Here is a 15,744-nt window from a genome sequence, read left to right on the forward strand (position 1 = left end):
CTCCTTCCTTACGGCTAGCGTACAGTCTCAGAGTGCTGGATTTGGGGTGGAACCCTCCGTGCATGGTTAGGAGCTTTTGCGTGTTAACATCTGTGGTCTGTATCTCATCCTTTGGCCAGCTTATTATTCCTGCAGGGTATCTGATTACTGGTAGGGCGTAGCTGTTTATTGCCCGGGACTTGTTCTTTCCATCGAGCTGGCTTCTTAGGTATATAGATATAAATATAGATATAGAGATAGATAGATAGATAGATAGATAGATAGATAGATAGATAGATAGATAGATAGATAGATAGATAGATAGATAGATAGATAGATAGATAGATAGATAGATAGATAGATAGATAGATGGATGGATGGATGGATGGATGGATGGATGGATGGATGGATGGATGGATGGATGGATGGATAGATAGATACATAGATACATACATACATACATACATACATATATACATATATATATATATATATACATATATATATATCATATATATATATATATATATATATATATCATATATATATCATATATATGATATTATTTCTGTTGTGTGCATTGTTATTGCATATCTGTAAATAATAATACAAAAATAGTAACATGTAATTTATATGACGTGTACTTCTGTAGATTAAGATCACGGATGTGACACAACGTTTTGTGGTTAATGAAGCTGTCATCAATGTCCAAACAATCACGGAAACGCACCTGTCCCAGACAGACCATTGTCCCTTGTTTCTTACATAAGAGCTGTCACTATAGTGTGACTTGATGACAGAACACACATTTGCAGTCAGAGGTGGTTGATTGTTGCTTCAGTATAGTGGCTAATGACAATGTACCATATTTTGATCTTCAAGTCTTTGTTCAGTTTGATTTAGAAAAATTGGCGCCTAAAGGGTTAATGTACCATTTCATATTTTTTTTCACTGCAACACGTCTCTAATCCCGCAGTTCTCCATAGGTGGGTTGAAATCCTTAAGTGGTGATAAACAGTTTGGAAAGTTTGTATCTTCGATGTGAATGTTTGCGTCAAAGTAACATAATAACACAAAGATCTTATTGTATTTTATAAGGTCTCAAAGTAACACAAGTTGAGAAGCCCCGCTCAAACCCATATTCATTTAGTCATTTATGCATGTAAAACAATCAATCATAGATGTACAAAGACAAAACTCTTGCAAGATTCCGAATGAATTAAATAAAAAATCAGTGGAAAGTAGAGGCCCACAAATGTAAATTATGTATTAAATTTAACTTTGGGAAATGCTGTCAATAGATTTTCCTAACTCATTTCTTAATTCACGTCCATGGTTTGATTTCTTGTGTATGTGGGGTTTACGTGGGTTATCAATATCTAATTTTAAAAAGTCAATAGCACCTAAAGAAAGAAAAAGGGTAACATACCGTACATTTGTACATACTGTCCATACTTCAGACAGGGCAGGACAATGACTGAAGAAAGATGTGTTTTGTCCACAGTTCACATAGACCTGTCTACTTTAGTTTTTCCACTCTTGCACAATGACTCATTCATAGTTGTCTTTATGACAGCTGTCATACTGTTATACAATAGACTTAAAGGTTTTAGTGTTACGTCACTTTATGCATGTGTTTGTGTACAAATATTACTGTTCAATACTAATATTTGTAAAATAAAAATGTCGATGTCTAATGTGGGCAAAGAATGATTATATCACGGCCTTGACAATTTTTTGATTCGTATTTAAATATAGACATTCATATCATGGACAAGGCAAATGGCATCATGGCTGAGCACATGTTGGGCGGAGCGAGGGTATTCTGAGGAAGTTTGACACCTCACGACAGGTAACTGCTTAAACCTATATAAGCCAACATACCAACATACAGGCAACATACATGTCACACAATGGCTTCGAACAAATGGATCTTCGTGTTGATGCTTGGATGCCTCTTCAGTTCAAGTAAGCTCTCCGATAAGATTTACCATTAAATGTATAAACATGCTTGTTTTTTAAACAGTAAATTTAATATAAAGTGTCAAATGTAAGGTTTTGAAATAGTATTGTTATTATTCTAATTATTACTACTACTGTTATACTATTATTATTATTTATTATATTACAAAAAATCTGAATTGCTTTGAAAAGGTAGCCATCGTTGCATATTCTATAGTTTCATTAGGTTATATGTAAAATTAAAAAAATAATATATTTTTTCCTTCTTTTTTAGAATTGCAGGCTCAACTAGATGGTGAGTGGAAGATAAATGCTATTTGAAATTCATCATGTATAAAACTAGTTGTTCAAGTAAAAAGCTTGGTATGGTTTCTTGCATTTTTCTTGACCAGTATCGAGTAGTCCTTTTTACCACAAATGTGACACCTCACAAAAATGATTACTGTAAAATTTACAAAAGAGTTAATCAATTATTTAATTTCCAGTTTGTGGCACTGCTCCTCTGAACACCAGGATAGTTGGAGGTGAAGATGCTCCAGCTGGAAGTTGGCCCTGGCAGGTCAGTCTGCAGAGGTTTGGCAGACATATTTGTGGTGGATCCCTCATCAACAGACAGTGGGTATTGACAGCAGCCCATTGTTTTCCAAAGTAAGTGCTATAGCTGCAAAAAGATTCACAAGATCAAGCTTCAGACATCTAAATGCATGAACAATATCCTTCAGCACCAACAGGCGGAGGTGGAGGGTTTTCCTTGGTCGTGAAAACCTCCAAGGCTCAAACCCTAATGAAATCAGGAAAGCTGTAAGACGGATCAGGATACATCCTAGTTATGACAGTTTTACGAGTGACAACGACATTGCTCTGGTCAGACTGTCCTCCGCAGTCACCTTCACAGATTACATCAGGCCTGTGTGTCTGGCAGCCAGTGACAGTGTGTTTAACAGTGGAACTGATAGCTGGGTCACTGGCTGGGGTGCCATCAGAGAGGGAGGTCAGTCCGCTGTACAGCATCACTTTACTCTGCACAATAAACCTTCATCATGTGTCATAGTGACCCCTCTATTCTCTCCTCACAGAACCACTGCCTTTCCCCCAAACTCTACAGGAAGTGGAGGTGCCGGTTGTGGGGAACAGACAGTGCAACTGTCTGAATGGAGTGGGCACAATAACAGACAACATGATCTGTGCAGGGCTTCTGGTTGGAGGAAAGGATTCCTGTCAGGTAGTTTGTAGTTTTAATTAGACCAACAATTTCTGCAGGATGTACAATTTCACATTCATGATATTTTGTCCATAGGGCGACTCTGGAGGTCCGATGGTCAGTAAACAGGGCTCTGTCTGGGTCCAGTCTGGTGTTGTTAGCTTTGGCTTTGGCTGCGCTCGACCTAACCTGCCAGGAGTCTACTCCAGAGTGTCCAACTACCAGTCCTGGATCAACTCGCAAATCAGATCAGACCAGCCTGGCTTTGTTCAGTTTGTGTCCAGCGGACCGGATTCTGACAGCACTGCCACCTGTCCTGGTCTGCCTCCCCCTCTGATAGCCACAACTGCCCCACCACAGGATACAACAACTGACCCAGAGCCAGAGCTGCTGGAGTCTAGTGCCGACTGTGAGGATTCTCCACTGTTTTACTGGCTCTAAACTGGAACTACATTGACCATCACTTTGATCTCTGCAGTGTGCGGCATCACTCCTCTGAACACCAGGATAGTTGGAGGTGAAGACGCACCAGCTGGAAGTTGGCCCTGGCAGGTCAGTCTGCAGAGGTTTGGCGGACACGTTTGTGGTGGATCCCTCATCAACAGAGAGTGGGTCATGTCTGCTGCCCATTGTTTCTCCAGGTCTGTCTCAACTTTAGCAACATACAGAACCAATAGTCCACTTGGACAAGATTGTTCTTCAGTATTTGTCAAAACACAAAAACTGTAATATGAAATACAGCACTTCTAAAAAAGTTGTTTTGTTTCAGCACCAGTACCTTTGGATGGCAGGTGTCTCTTGGTCGAGATAATCTACAAAGCACAAACCCAAATGAAGTGTCCAAATTCGTGTCAACAATAATTTTGCATCCAAATTATGACAGTTTTTCCAGTGATAACGACATTGCTTTGCTGAGACTGTCCTCCGCAGTCACCTTCACAGATTACATCAGGCCCGTGTGTCTGGCAGCCAGTGACAGTGTGTTTAACAGTGGAACTGATAGCTGGGTCACTGGCTGGGGTGCCATCAGAGAGGGAGGTCAGTCCGCTGTACAGCATCACTTTACTCTGCACAATAAACCTTCATCATGTGTCATAGTGACCCCTCTATTCTCTCCTCTCAGAGCCACTGCCGTTCCCCCAAACTCTACAGGAAGTGGAGGTGCCTGTTGTGGGGAACAGACAGTGCAACTGTCTGAACGGAGTGGGCACAATCACAGACAACATGATCTGTGCAGGGCTTCTGGTTGGAGGAAAGGACTCCTGTCAGGTAGTTTGTAGTTTTAATTGGACCAACAATATCTGCAGGATGTACAATTTCACATTCATGCTATTTTGTCCATAGGGCGACTCTGGAGGTCCGATGGTCAGTAAACAGGGCTCTGTCTGGGTCCAGTCTGGTGTTGTTAGCTTTGGCTTTGGATGTGCTCGACCTAACCTGCCAGGAGTCTACTCCAGAGTGTCCAACTACCAGTCCTGGATCAACTCGCAAATCAGCTCAGACCAGCCTGGCTTTGTTCAGTTTGTGTCCAGCGGACCGGATTCTGACAGCACTGCCACCTGTCCTGGTCTGCCTCCCCCTCTGATCGCCACAACTGCCCCACCACAGGATACAACCACTGACCCAGAGCCGGAGGTGACAGAGCCAGAGCTGCTGGAGTCTAGTGCCGACTGTGAGGATTCTCTACTGTTTTACTGGTTCTAAACTGGAACTACATTGACCATAACTTTGATCTCTGCAGTGTGCGGCATCACTCCTCTGAACACCAGGATAGTTGGAGGTGAAGACGCACAAGCTGGAAGTTGGCCCTGGCAGGTCAGTCTGCAGAGGTTTGGCGGACACGTTTGTGGTGGATCGCTCATCAACAGAGAGTGGGTCATGTCTGCTGCCCATTGTTTCTCCAGGTCTGTCTCAACTTTAGCAACATACAGAACCAATAGTCCACTTGGACAAGATTGTTCTTCAGTGTTTGTCAAAACACAAAAATTATAATATGAAATACAGCACTTCTAAAAAAGTTGTTGTTTTGTTTCAGCACCTGTACCTCTGGATGGCAGTTGTCTCTTGGTCGAGATAATCTACAAAGCACAAACCCAAACGAAGTGTCCAAATCCGTGTCAACAATAATTTTGCATCCAAATTATGACAGTTCATCCAGTGACAACGACATTGCTCTGGTCAGACTGTCCTCCGCAGTCACCTTCACAGATTACATCAGGCCCGTGTGTCTGGCAGCCAGTGACAGTGTGTTTAACAGTGGAACTGATAGCTGGGTCACTGGCTGGGGTGCCATCAGAGAGGGAGGTCAGTCCGCTGTACAGCATCACTTTACTCTGCACAATAAACCTTCATCATTTGTCATAGTGACCCCTCTATTCTCTCCTCTCAGAGCCACTACCGTTCCCCCAAACTCTACAGGAAGTGGAGGTGCCGGTTGTGGGGAACAGACAGTGCAACTGTCTGAACGGAGTGGGCACAATCACAGACAACATGATCTGTGCAGGGCTTCTGGTTGGAGGAAAGGACTCCTGTCAGGTAGTTTGTAGTTTTAATTGGACCAACAATTTCTGCAGGATGTACAATTTCACATTCATGCTATTTTGTCCATAGGGCGACTCTGGAGGTCCGATGGTCAGTAAACAGGGCTCTGTCTGGGTCCAGTCTGGTGTTGTTAGCTTTGGCTTTGGATGTGCTCGACCTAACCTGCCAGGAGTCTACTCCAGAGTGTCCAACTACCAGTCCTGGATCAACTCGCAAATCAACTCAGACCAGCCTGGCTTTGTTCAGTTTGTGTCCAGCGGACCGGATTCTGACAGCACTGCCACCTGTCCTGGTCTGCCTCCCCCTCTGATAGCCACAACTGCCCCACCACAGGATACAACAACTGACCCAGAGCCAGAGCTGCTGGAGTCTAGTGCCGACTGTGAGGATTCTCTACTGTTTTACTGGCTCTAAACTGGAACTACATTGACCATCACTTTGATCTCTGCAGTGTGCGGCATCACTCCTCTGAACACCAGAATAGTTGGAGGTGAAGACGCACCAGCTGGAAGTTGGCCCTGGCAGGTCAGTCTGCAGAGGTTTGGCGGACACGTTTGTGGTGGATCCCTCATCAACAGAGAGTGGGTCATGTCTGCTGCCCATTGTTTCTCCAGGTCTGTCTCAACTTTAGCAACATACAGAACCAATAGTCCACTTGGACAAGATTGTTCTTCAGTGTTTGTCAAAACACAAAAATTATAATATGAAATACAGCACTTCTAAAAAAGTTGTTGTTTTGTTTCAGCACCAGTACCTCTGGATGGCAGGTGTCTCTTGGTCGAGATAATCTACAAAGCACAAACCCAAACGAAGTGTCCAAATCCGTGTCAACAATAATTTTGCATCCAAATTATGACAGTTCATCCAGTGACAACGACATTGCTCTGGTCAGACTGTCCTCCGCAGTCACCTTCACAGATTACATCAGGCCCGTGTGTCTGGCAGCCAGTGACAGTGTGTTTAACAGTGGAACTGATAGCTGGGTCACTGGCTGGGGTGCCATCAGAGAGGGAGGTCAGTCCGCTGTACAGCATCACTTTACTCTGCACAATAAACCTTCATCATTTGTCATAGTGACCCCTCTATTCTCTCCTCTCAGAGCCACTGCCGTTCCCCCAAACTCTACAGGAAGTGGAGGTGCCGGTTGTGGGGAACAGACAGTGCAACTGTCTGAACGGAGTGGGTACAATCACAGACAACATGATCTGTGCAGGGCTTCTGGTTGGAGGAAAGGACTCCTGTCAGGTAGTTTGTAGTTTTAATTGGACCAACAATTTCTGCAGGATGTACAATTTCACATTCATGCTATTTTGTCCATAGGGCGACTCTGGAGGTCCGATGGTCAGTAAACAGGGCTCTGTCTGGGTCCAGTCTGGTGTTGTTAGCTTTGGCTTTGGATGTGCTCGACCCAATCTGCCAGGAGTCTACTCCAGAGTGTCCAACTACCAGTCCTGGATCAACTCGCAAGTCAGATCAGACCAGCCTGGCTTTGTTCAGTTTGTGTCCAGCGGACCGGATTCTGACAGCACTGCCACCTGTCCTGGTCTGCCTCCCCCTCTGATAGCCACAACTGCCCCACCACAGGATACAACAACTGACCCAGAGCCAGAGCTGCTGGAGTCTAGTGCCGACTGTGAGGATTCTCTACTGTTTTACTGGCTCTAAACTGGAACTACATTGACCATCACTTTGATCTCTGCAGTGTGCGGCATCACTCCTCTGAACACCAGAATAGTTGGAGGTGAAGACGCACCAGCTGGAAGTTGGCCCTGGCAGGTCAGTCTGCAGAGGTTTGGCGGACACGTTTGTGGTGGATCCCTCATCAACAGAGAGTGGGTCATGTCTGCTGCCCATTGTTTCTCCAGGTCTGTCTCAACTTTAGCAACATACAGAACCAATAGTCCACTTGGACAAGATTGTTCTTCAGTGTTTGTCAAAACACAAAAATTATAATATGAAATACAGCACTTCTAAAAAAGTTGTTGTTTTGTTTCAGCACCAGTACCTTTGGATGGCAGGTGTCTCTTGGTCGAGATAATCTACAAAGCACAAACCCAAACGAAGTGTCCAAATCCGTGTCAACAATAATTTTGCATCCAAATTATGACAGTTCATCCAGTGACAACGACATTGCTCTGGTCAGACTGTCCTCCGCAGTCACCTTCACAGATTACATCAGGCCCGTGTGTCTGGCAGCCAGTGACAGTGTGTTTAACAGTGGAACTGATAGCTGGGTCACTGGCTGGGGTGCCATCAGAGAGGGAGGTCAGTCCACTGTACAGCATCACTTTACTCTGCACAATAAACCTTCATCATTTGTCATAGTGACCCCTCTATTCTCTCCTCTCAGAGCCACTGCCGTTCCCCCAAACTCTACAGGAAGTGGAGGTGCCGGTTGTGGGGAACAGACAGTGCAACTGTCTGAACGGAGTGGGTACAATCACAGACAACATGATCTGTGCAGGGCTTCTGGTTGGAGGAAAGGACTCCTGTCAGGTAGTTTGTAGTTTTAATTGGACCAACAATTTCTGCAGGATGTACAATTTCACATTCATGCTATTTTGTCCATAGGGCGACTCTGGAGGTCCGATGGTCAGTAAACAGGGCTCTGTCTGGGTCCAGTCTGGTGTTGTTAGCTTTGGCTTTGGATGTGCTCGACCTAACCTGCCAGGAGTCTACTCCAGAGTGTCCAACTACCAGTCCTGGATCAACTCGCAAATCAACTCAGACCAGCCTGGCTTTGTTCAGTTTGTGTCCAGCGGACCGGATTCTGACAGCACTGCCACCTGTCCTGGTCTGCCTCCCCCTCTGATCGCCACAACTGCCCCACCACAGGATACAACAACTGACCCAGAGCCAGAGCTGCTGGAGTCTAGTGCCGACTGTGAGGATTCTCTGCTGTTTTACTGGCTCTAAATTAGAACTACATTGACCATCACTTTGATCTCTGCAGTGTGCGGCATCACTCCTCTGAACACCAGGATAGTTGGAGGTGAAGACGCACCAGCTGGAAGTTGGCCCTGGCAGGTCAGTCTGCAAAGGTTTGGCGGACACGTTTGTGGTGGATCCCTCATCAACAGAGAGTGGGTCATGTCTGCTGCCCATTGTTTCTCCAGGTCAGTCTCAACTTTAGCAACATACAGAACCAATAGTCCACTTGGACAAGATTGTTCTTCAGTGTTTGTCAAAACACAAAAATTATAATATGAAATACAGCACTTCTAAAAAAGTTGTTGTTTTGTTTCAGCACCAGTACCTCTGGATGGCAGGTGTCTCTTGGTCGAGATAATCTACAAAGCACAAACCCAAACGAAGTGTCCAAATCCGTGTCAACAATAATTTTGCATCCAAATTATGACAGTTCATCCAGTGACAACGACATTGCTCTGGTCAGACTGTCCTCCGCAGTCACCTTCACAGATTACATCAGGCCCGTGTGTCTGGCAGCCAGTGACAGTGTGTTTAACAGTGGAACTGATAGCTGGGTCACTGGCTGGGGTGCCATCAGAGAGGGAGGTCAGTCCGCTGTACAGCATCACTTTACTCTGCACAATAAACCTTCATCATGTGGCATAGTGACCCCTCTATTCTCTCCTCTCAGAGCCACTGCCGTTCCCCCAAACTCTACAGGAAGTGGAGGTGCCTGTTGTGGGGAACAGACAGTGCAACTGTCTGAATGGAGTGGGCACAATAACAGACAACATGATCTGTGCAGGGCTTCTGGTTGGAGGAAAGGACTCCTGTCAGGTAGTTTGTAGTTTTAATTGGACCAACAATTTCTGCAGGATGTACAATTTCACATTCATGCTATTTTGTCCATAGGGCGACTCTGGAGGTCCGATGGTCAGTAAACAGGGCTCTGTCTGGGTCCAGTCTGGTGTTGTTAGCTTTGGCTTTGGATGTGCTCGACCTAACCTGCCAGGAGTCTACTCCAGAGTGTCCAACTACCAGTCCTGGATCAACTCGCAAATCAGCTCAGACCAGCCTGGCTTTGTTCAGTTTGTGTCCAGCGAACCGGATTCTGACAGCACTGCCACCTGTCCTGGTCTGCCTCCCCCTCTGATCGCCACAACTGCCCCACCACAGGATACAACAACTGACCCAGAGCCAGAGCTGCTGGAGTCTAGTGCCGACTGTGAGGATTCTCTACTGTTTTACTGGCTCTAAACTGGAACTACATTGACCATAACTTTGATCTCTGCAGTGTGCGGCATCACTCCTCTGAACACCAGGATAGTTGGAGGTGAAGACGCACCAGCTGGAAGTTGGCCCTGGCAGGTCAGTCTGCAGAGGTTTGGCGGACACGTTTGTGGTGGATCCCTCATCAACAGAGAGTGGGTCATGTCTGCTGCCCATTGTTTCTCCAGGTCTGTCTCAACTTTAGCAACATACAGAACCAATAGTCCACTTGGACAAGATTGTTTTTCAGTATTTGTCAAAACACAAAAACTGTAATATGAAATACAGCACTTCTAAAAAAGTTGTTGTTTTGTTTCAGCACCAGTACCTTTGGATGGCAGGTGTCTCTTGGTCGAGATAATCTACAAAGCACAAACCCAAATGAAATGTCCAAATTCGTGTCAACAATAATTTTGCATCCAAATTATGACAGTTTTTCCAGTGATAACGACATTGCTTTGCTGAGACTGTCCTCCGCAGTCACCTTCACAGATTACATCAGGCCCGTGTGTCTGGCAGCCAGTGACAGTGTGTTTAACAGTGGAACTGATAGCTGGGTCACTGGCTGGGGTGCCATCAGAGAGGGAGGTCAGTCCGCTGTACAGCATCACTTTACTCTGTGCAATAAACCTTCATCATGTGTCATAGTGACCCCTCTATTCTCTCCTCTCAGAGCCACTGCCGTTCCCCCAAACTCTACAGGAAGTGGAGGTGCCGGTTGTGGGGAACAGACAGTGCAACTGTCTGAACGGAGTGGGTACAATCACAGACAACATGATATGTGCAGGGCTTCTGGTTGGAGGAAAGGACTCCTGTCAGGTAGTTTGTAGTTTTAATTGGACCAACAATTTCTGCAGGATGTACAATTTCACATTCATGCTATTTTGTCCATAGGGCGACTCTGGAGGTCCGATGGTCAGTAAACAGGGCTCTGTCTGGGTCCAGTCTGGTGTTGTTAGCTTTGGCTTTGGATGTGCTCGACCTAACCTGCCAGGAGTCTACTCCAGAGTGTCCAACTACCAGTCCTGGATCAACTCGCAAATCAACTCAGACCAGCCTGGCTTTGTTCAGTTTGTGTCCAGCGGACCGGATTCTGACAGCACTGCCACCTGTCCTGGTCTGCCTCCCCCTCTGATCGCCACAACTGCCCCACCACAGGATACAACAACTGACCCAGAGCCAGAGCTGCTGGAGTCTAGTGCCGACTGTGAGGATTCTCTGCTGTTTTACTGGCTCTAAATTAGAACTACATTGACCATCACTTTGATCTCTGCAGTGTGCGGCATCACTCCTCTGAACACCAGGATAGTTGGAGGTGAAGACGCACCAGCTGGAAGTTGGCCCTGGCAGGTCAGTCTGCAAAGGTTTGGCGGACACGTTTGTGGTGGATCCCTCATCAACAGAGAGTGGGTCATGTCTGCTGCCCATTGTTTCTCCAGGTCAGTCTCAACTTTAGCAACATACAGAACCAATAGTCCACTTGGACAAGATTGTTCTTCAGTGTTTGTCAAAACACAAAAATTATAATATGAAATACAGCACTTCTAAAAAAGTTGTTGTTTTGTTTCAGCACCAGTACCTCTGGATGGCAGGTGTCTCTTGGTCGAGATAATCTACAAAGCACAAACCCAAACGAAGTGTCCAAATCCGTGTCAACAATAATTTTGCATCCAAATTATGACAGTTCATCCAGTGACAACGACATTGCTCTGGTCAGACTGTCCTCCGCAGTCACCTTCACAGATTACATCAGGCCCGTGTGTCTGGCAGCCAGTGACAGTGTGTTTAACAGTGGAACTGATAGCTGGGTCACTGGCTGGGGTGCCATCAGAGAGGGAGGTCAGTCCGCTGTACAGCATCACTTTACTCTGCACAATAAACCTTCATCATGTGGCATAGTGACCCCTCTATTCTCTCCTCTCAGAGCCACTGCCGTTCCCCCAAACTCTACAGGAAGTGGAGGTGCCTGTTGTGGGGAACAGACAGTGCAACTGTCTGAACGGAGTGGGTACAATCACAGACAACATGATCTGTGCAGGGCTTCTGGTTGGAGGAAAGGACTCCTGTCAGGTAGTTTGTAGTTTTAATTGGACCAACAATTTCTGCAGGATGTACAATTTCACATTCATGCTATTTTGTCCATAGGGCGACTCTGGAGGTCCGATGGTCAGTAAACAGGGCTCTGTCTGGGTCCAGTCTGGTGTTGTTAGCTTTGGCTTTGGATGTGCTCGACCTAACCTGCCAGGAGTCTACTCCAGAGTGTCCAACTACCAGTCCTGGATCAACTCGCAAATCAACTCAGACCAGCCTGGCTTTGTTCAGTTTGTGTCCAGCGGACCGGATTCTGACAGCACTGCCACCTGTCCTGGTCTGCCTCCCCCTCTGATCGCCACAACTGCCCCACCACAGGATACAACAACTGACCCAGAGCCAGAGCTGCTGGAGTCTAGTGCCGACTGTGAGGATTCTCTGCTGTTTTACTGGCTCTAAATTAGAACTACATTGACCATCACTTTGATCTCTGCAGTGTGCGGCATCACTCCTCTGAACACCAGGATAGTTGGAGGTGAAGACGCACCAGCTGGAAGTTGGCCCTGGCAGGTCAGTCTGCAAAGGTTTGGCGGACACGTTTGTGGTGGATCCCTCATCAACAGAGAGTGGGTCATGTCTGCTGCCCATTGTTTCTCCAGGTCAGTCTCAACTTTAGCAACATACAGAACCAATAGTCCACTTGGACAAGATTGTTCTTCAGTGTTTGTCAAAACACAAAAATTATAATATGAAATACAGCACTTCTAAAAAAGTTGTTGTTTTGTTTCAGCACCAGTACCTCTGGATGGCAGGTGTCTCTTGGTCGAGATAATCTACAAAGCACAAACCCAAACGAAGTGTCCAAATCCGTGTCAACAATAATTTTGCATCCAAATTATGACAGTTCATCCAGTGACAACGACATTGCTCTGGTCAGACTGTCCTCCGCAGTCACCTTCACAGATTACATCAGGCCCGTGTGTCTGGCAGCCAGTGACAGTGTGTTTAACAGTGGAACTGATAGCTGGGTCACTGGCTGGGGTGCCATCAGAGAGGGAGGTCAGTCCGCTGTACAGCATCACTTTACTCTGCACAATAAACCTTCATCATGTGGCATAGTGACCCCTCTATTCTCTCCTCTCAGAGCCACTGCCGTTCCCCCAAACTCTACAGGAAGTGGAGGTGCCTGTTGTGGGGAACAGACAGTGCAACTGTCTGAACGGAGTGGGTACAATCACAGACAACATGATCTGTGCAGGGCTTCTGGTTGGAGGAAAGGACTCCTGTCAGGTAGTTTGTAGTTTTAATTGGACCAACAATTTCTGCAGGATGTACAATTTCACATTCATGCTATTTTGTCCATAGGGCGACTCTGGAGGTCCGATGGTCAGTAAACAGGGCTCTGTCTGGGTCCAGTCTGGTGTTGTTAGCTTTGGCTTTGGATGTGCTCGACCCAATCTGCCAGGAGTCTACTCCAGAGTGTCCAACTACCAGTCCTGGATCAACTCGCAAGTCAGATCAGACCAGCCTGGCTTTGTTCAGTTTGTGTCCAGCGGACCGGATTCTGACAGCACTGCCACCTGTCCTGGTCTGCCTCCCCCTCTGATCGCCACAACTGCCCCACCACAGGATACAACAACTGACCCAGAGCCAGAGCTGCTGGAGTCTAGTGCCGACTGTGAGGATTCTCTGCTGTTTTACTGGCTCTAAACTGGAACTACATTGACCATCACTTTGATCTCTGCAGTGTGCGGCATCACTCCTCTGAACACCAGGATAGTTGGAGGTGAAGACGCACCAGCTGGAAGTTGGCCCTGGCAGGTCAGTCTGCAGAGGTTTGGCGGACACGTTTGTGGTGGATCCCTCATCAACAGAGAGTGGGTCATGTCTGCTGCCCATTGTTTCTCCAGGTCAGTCTCAACTTTAGCAACATACAGAACCAATAGTCCACTTGGACAAGATTGTTCTTCAGTGTTTGTCAAAACACAAAAATTATAATATGAAATACAGCACTTCTAAAAAAGTTGTTGTTTTGTTTCAGCACCAGTACCTCTGGATGGCAGGTGTCTCTTGGTCGAGATAATCTACAAAGCACAAACCCAAACGAAGTGTCCAAATCCGTGTCAACAATAATTTTGCATCCAAATTATGACAGTTCATCCAGTGACAACGACATTGCTCTGGTCAGACTGTCCTCCGCAGTAACCTTCACAGATTACATCAGGCCCGTGTGTCTGGCAGCCAGTGACAGTGTGTTTAACAGTGGAACTGATAGCTGGGTCACTGGCTGGGGTGCCATCAGAGAGGGAGGTCAGTCCGCTGTACAGCATCACTTTACTCTGTGCAATAAACCTTCATCATGTGTCATAGTGACCCCTCTATTCTCTCCTCTCAGAGCCACTGCCGTTCCCCCAAACTCTACAGGAAGTGGAGGTGCCGGTTGTGGGGAACAGACAGTGCAACTGTCTGAACGGAGTGGGCACAATCACAGACAACATGATCTGTGCAGGGCTTCTGGTTGGAGGAAAGGACTCCTGTCAGGTAGTCTGAAGGGTTGTTTGGACCAACACAATTTCTGCAGGATGTACAATTTCACAGTTGTACTGTTTTGTCCATAGGGCGACTCTGGAGGTCCGATGGTCAGTAAACAGGGCTCTGTCTGGGTCCAGTCTGGTGTTGTTAGCTTTGGCTTTGGATGTGCTCGACCTAACCTGCCAGGAGTCTACTCCAGAGTGTCCAACTACCAGTCTTGGATCAACTCGCAAATTAGCTCAGACCAGCCTGGCTTTGTTCAATTTGTGTCCAGTGGACCGGATCCTGACAGCACTGCCACCTGTCCTGGTTTACCACAGAGCATCATTCAAAGTTCAAGTCCTGTCCGTAAGTTTTTTTCCTGTAAAAAACAATTTTTTGATACAACAGCAGCAGTTGGCTCATATTTATTTCTCAGGCTCATCATGTGGTGTTGTTCCTCATCCTTCTGTGAGGAATGACCATAGTATTTCTGAGATGTGGCCATGGATGGTCCGACTCTACAAAAACAACGAATACATTTGCGGAGGTACTCTGATCGCTGACAACTTTGTCCTCACGGCTGGAAACTGCTTCTCAAAGTCAGCGTAAGCTCCAGAGCACATGATACAAAGAAATAATCATGCATTAATATATATATGTTTTTTTTCCAGCTCATTTCTAAATATTCAGGATTGGACCGTGTCTTTCGGTGAAAATGACAACAGCTCCATGAGCATTGCAGATGTCCAAATGAGTGAAGAGGCAGGATCCAGCATTGCACTGTTGAAGCTGGCCGCATCGGTTAGATACACCAGTAATATCCAGCCTGTGTGTGTGGACACAAGCAACACCAATTCTTTCCCTGTTGGAAGTCAGTGCTGGGTTTCAAGCTTTGGAGGTCGCAGCAAGGCCTCTGGTATGTACAGTCTTCAAAGTTTGTGCTGACGTCATTCCAATAAAAAATATATCATTTTGTTAATTTTTTTTGTAGCAAATCTACCAATTCTGAGAGATTCAAAAACTCATGTTGCAAGTTGTGACAGTGTTTCTGACCTTGCAAATATTTGCACATCATCCATGGATGTTCAAAAGGTAAATACCAAAAGAGGACTTGTATTTGCAATATAGTTACAAATTATTCACAAAATATTAACTGACCTGGACTGTGTCAGCTGAAACTAATATTTTCCTCTTTATAACTCAGGGGGACCAAGGAGGAGCGCTTTTGTGCCATTCCGGTGCTTCCTGGTTTCAGGTGGGCGTGGTCACTGTGGGAGGAGCTAAAGTTGTGCTCTCTGATGTTCAGGCCTATGCCAGAACTTCCCACTTCGCCTCAT

The 15,744-nt window shown here is 46.1% G+C and overlaps 1 protein-coding gene across 1 annotated transcript; it reads left to right on the forward strand.

Annotated features, from left to right (window-relative positions):
• Positions 1-1,892: 1,892 nt before the first annotated feature.
• Positions 1,893-15,016, forward strand: LOC306978324 (uncharacterized protein; the record flags this gene model as incomplete). Its single annotated transcript, XM_079576847.1, has 42 exons — positions 1,893-1,947; positions 2,427-2,589; positions 2,664-2,932; positions 3,018-3,163; positions 3,239-3,551; positions 3,621-3,783; positions 3,912-4,180; positions 4,266-4,411; positions 4,487-4,814; positions 4,884-5,046; positions 5,178-5,446; positions 5,532-5,677; positions 5,753-6,065; positions 6,135-6,297; positions 6,429-6,697; positions 6,783-6,928; positions 7,004-7,316; positions 7,386-7,548; positions 7,680-7,948; positions 8,034-8,179; positions 8,255-8,567; positions 8,637-8,799; positions 8,931-9,199; positions 9,285-9,430; positions 9,506-9,818; positions 9,888-10,050; positions 10,182-10,450; positions 10,536-10,681; positions 10,757-11,069; positions 11,139-11,301; positions 11,433-11,701; positions 11,787-11,932; positions 12,008-12,320; positions 12,390-12,552; positions 12,684-12,952; positions 13,038-13,183; positions 13,259-13,571; positions 13,641-13,803; positions 13,935-14,203; positions 14,289-14,434; positions 14,512-14,773; positions 14,844-15,016. 42 exons carry the CDS (start codon positions 1,893-1,895, stop codon positions 15,014-15,016), a joined length of 9,102 nt encoding a protein of 3,033 aa, XP_079432973.1.
• Positions 15,017-15,744: the final 728 nt, after the last annotated feature.

Source organism: Gobius niger (genome assembly GCF_951799975.1).
Source record: "Gobius niger genome assembly, chromosome: 19".
Classification (NCBI taxonomy): Eukaryota; Metazoa; Chordata; class Actinopteri; order Gobiiformes; family Gobiidae; genus Gobius; species Gobius niger.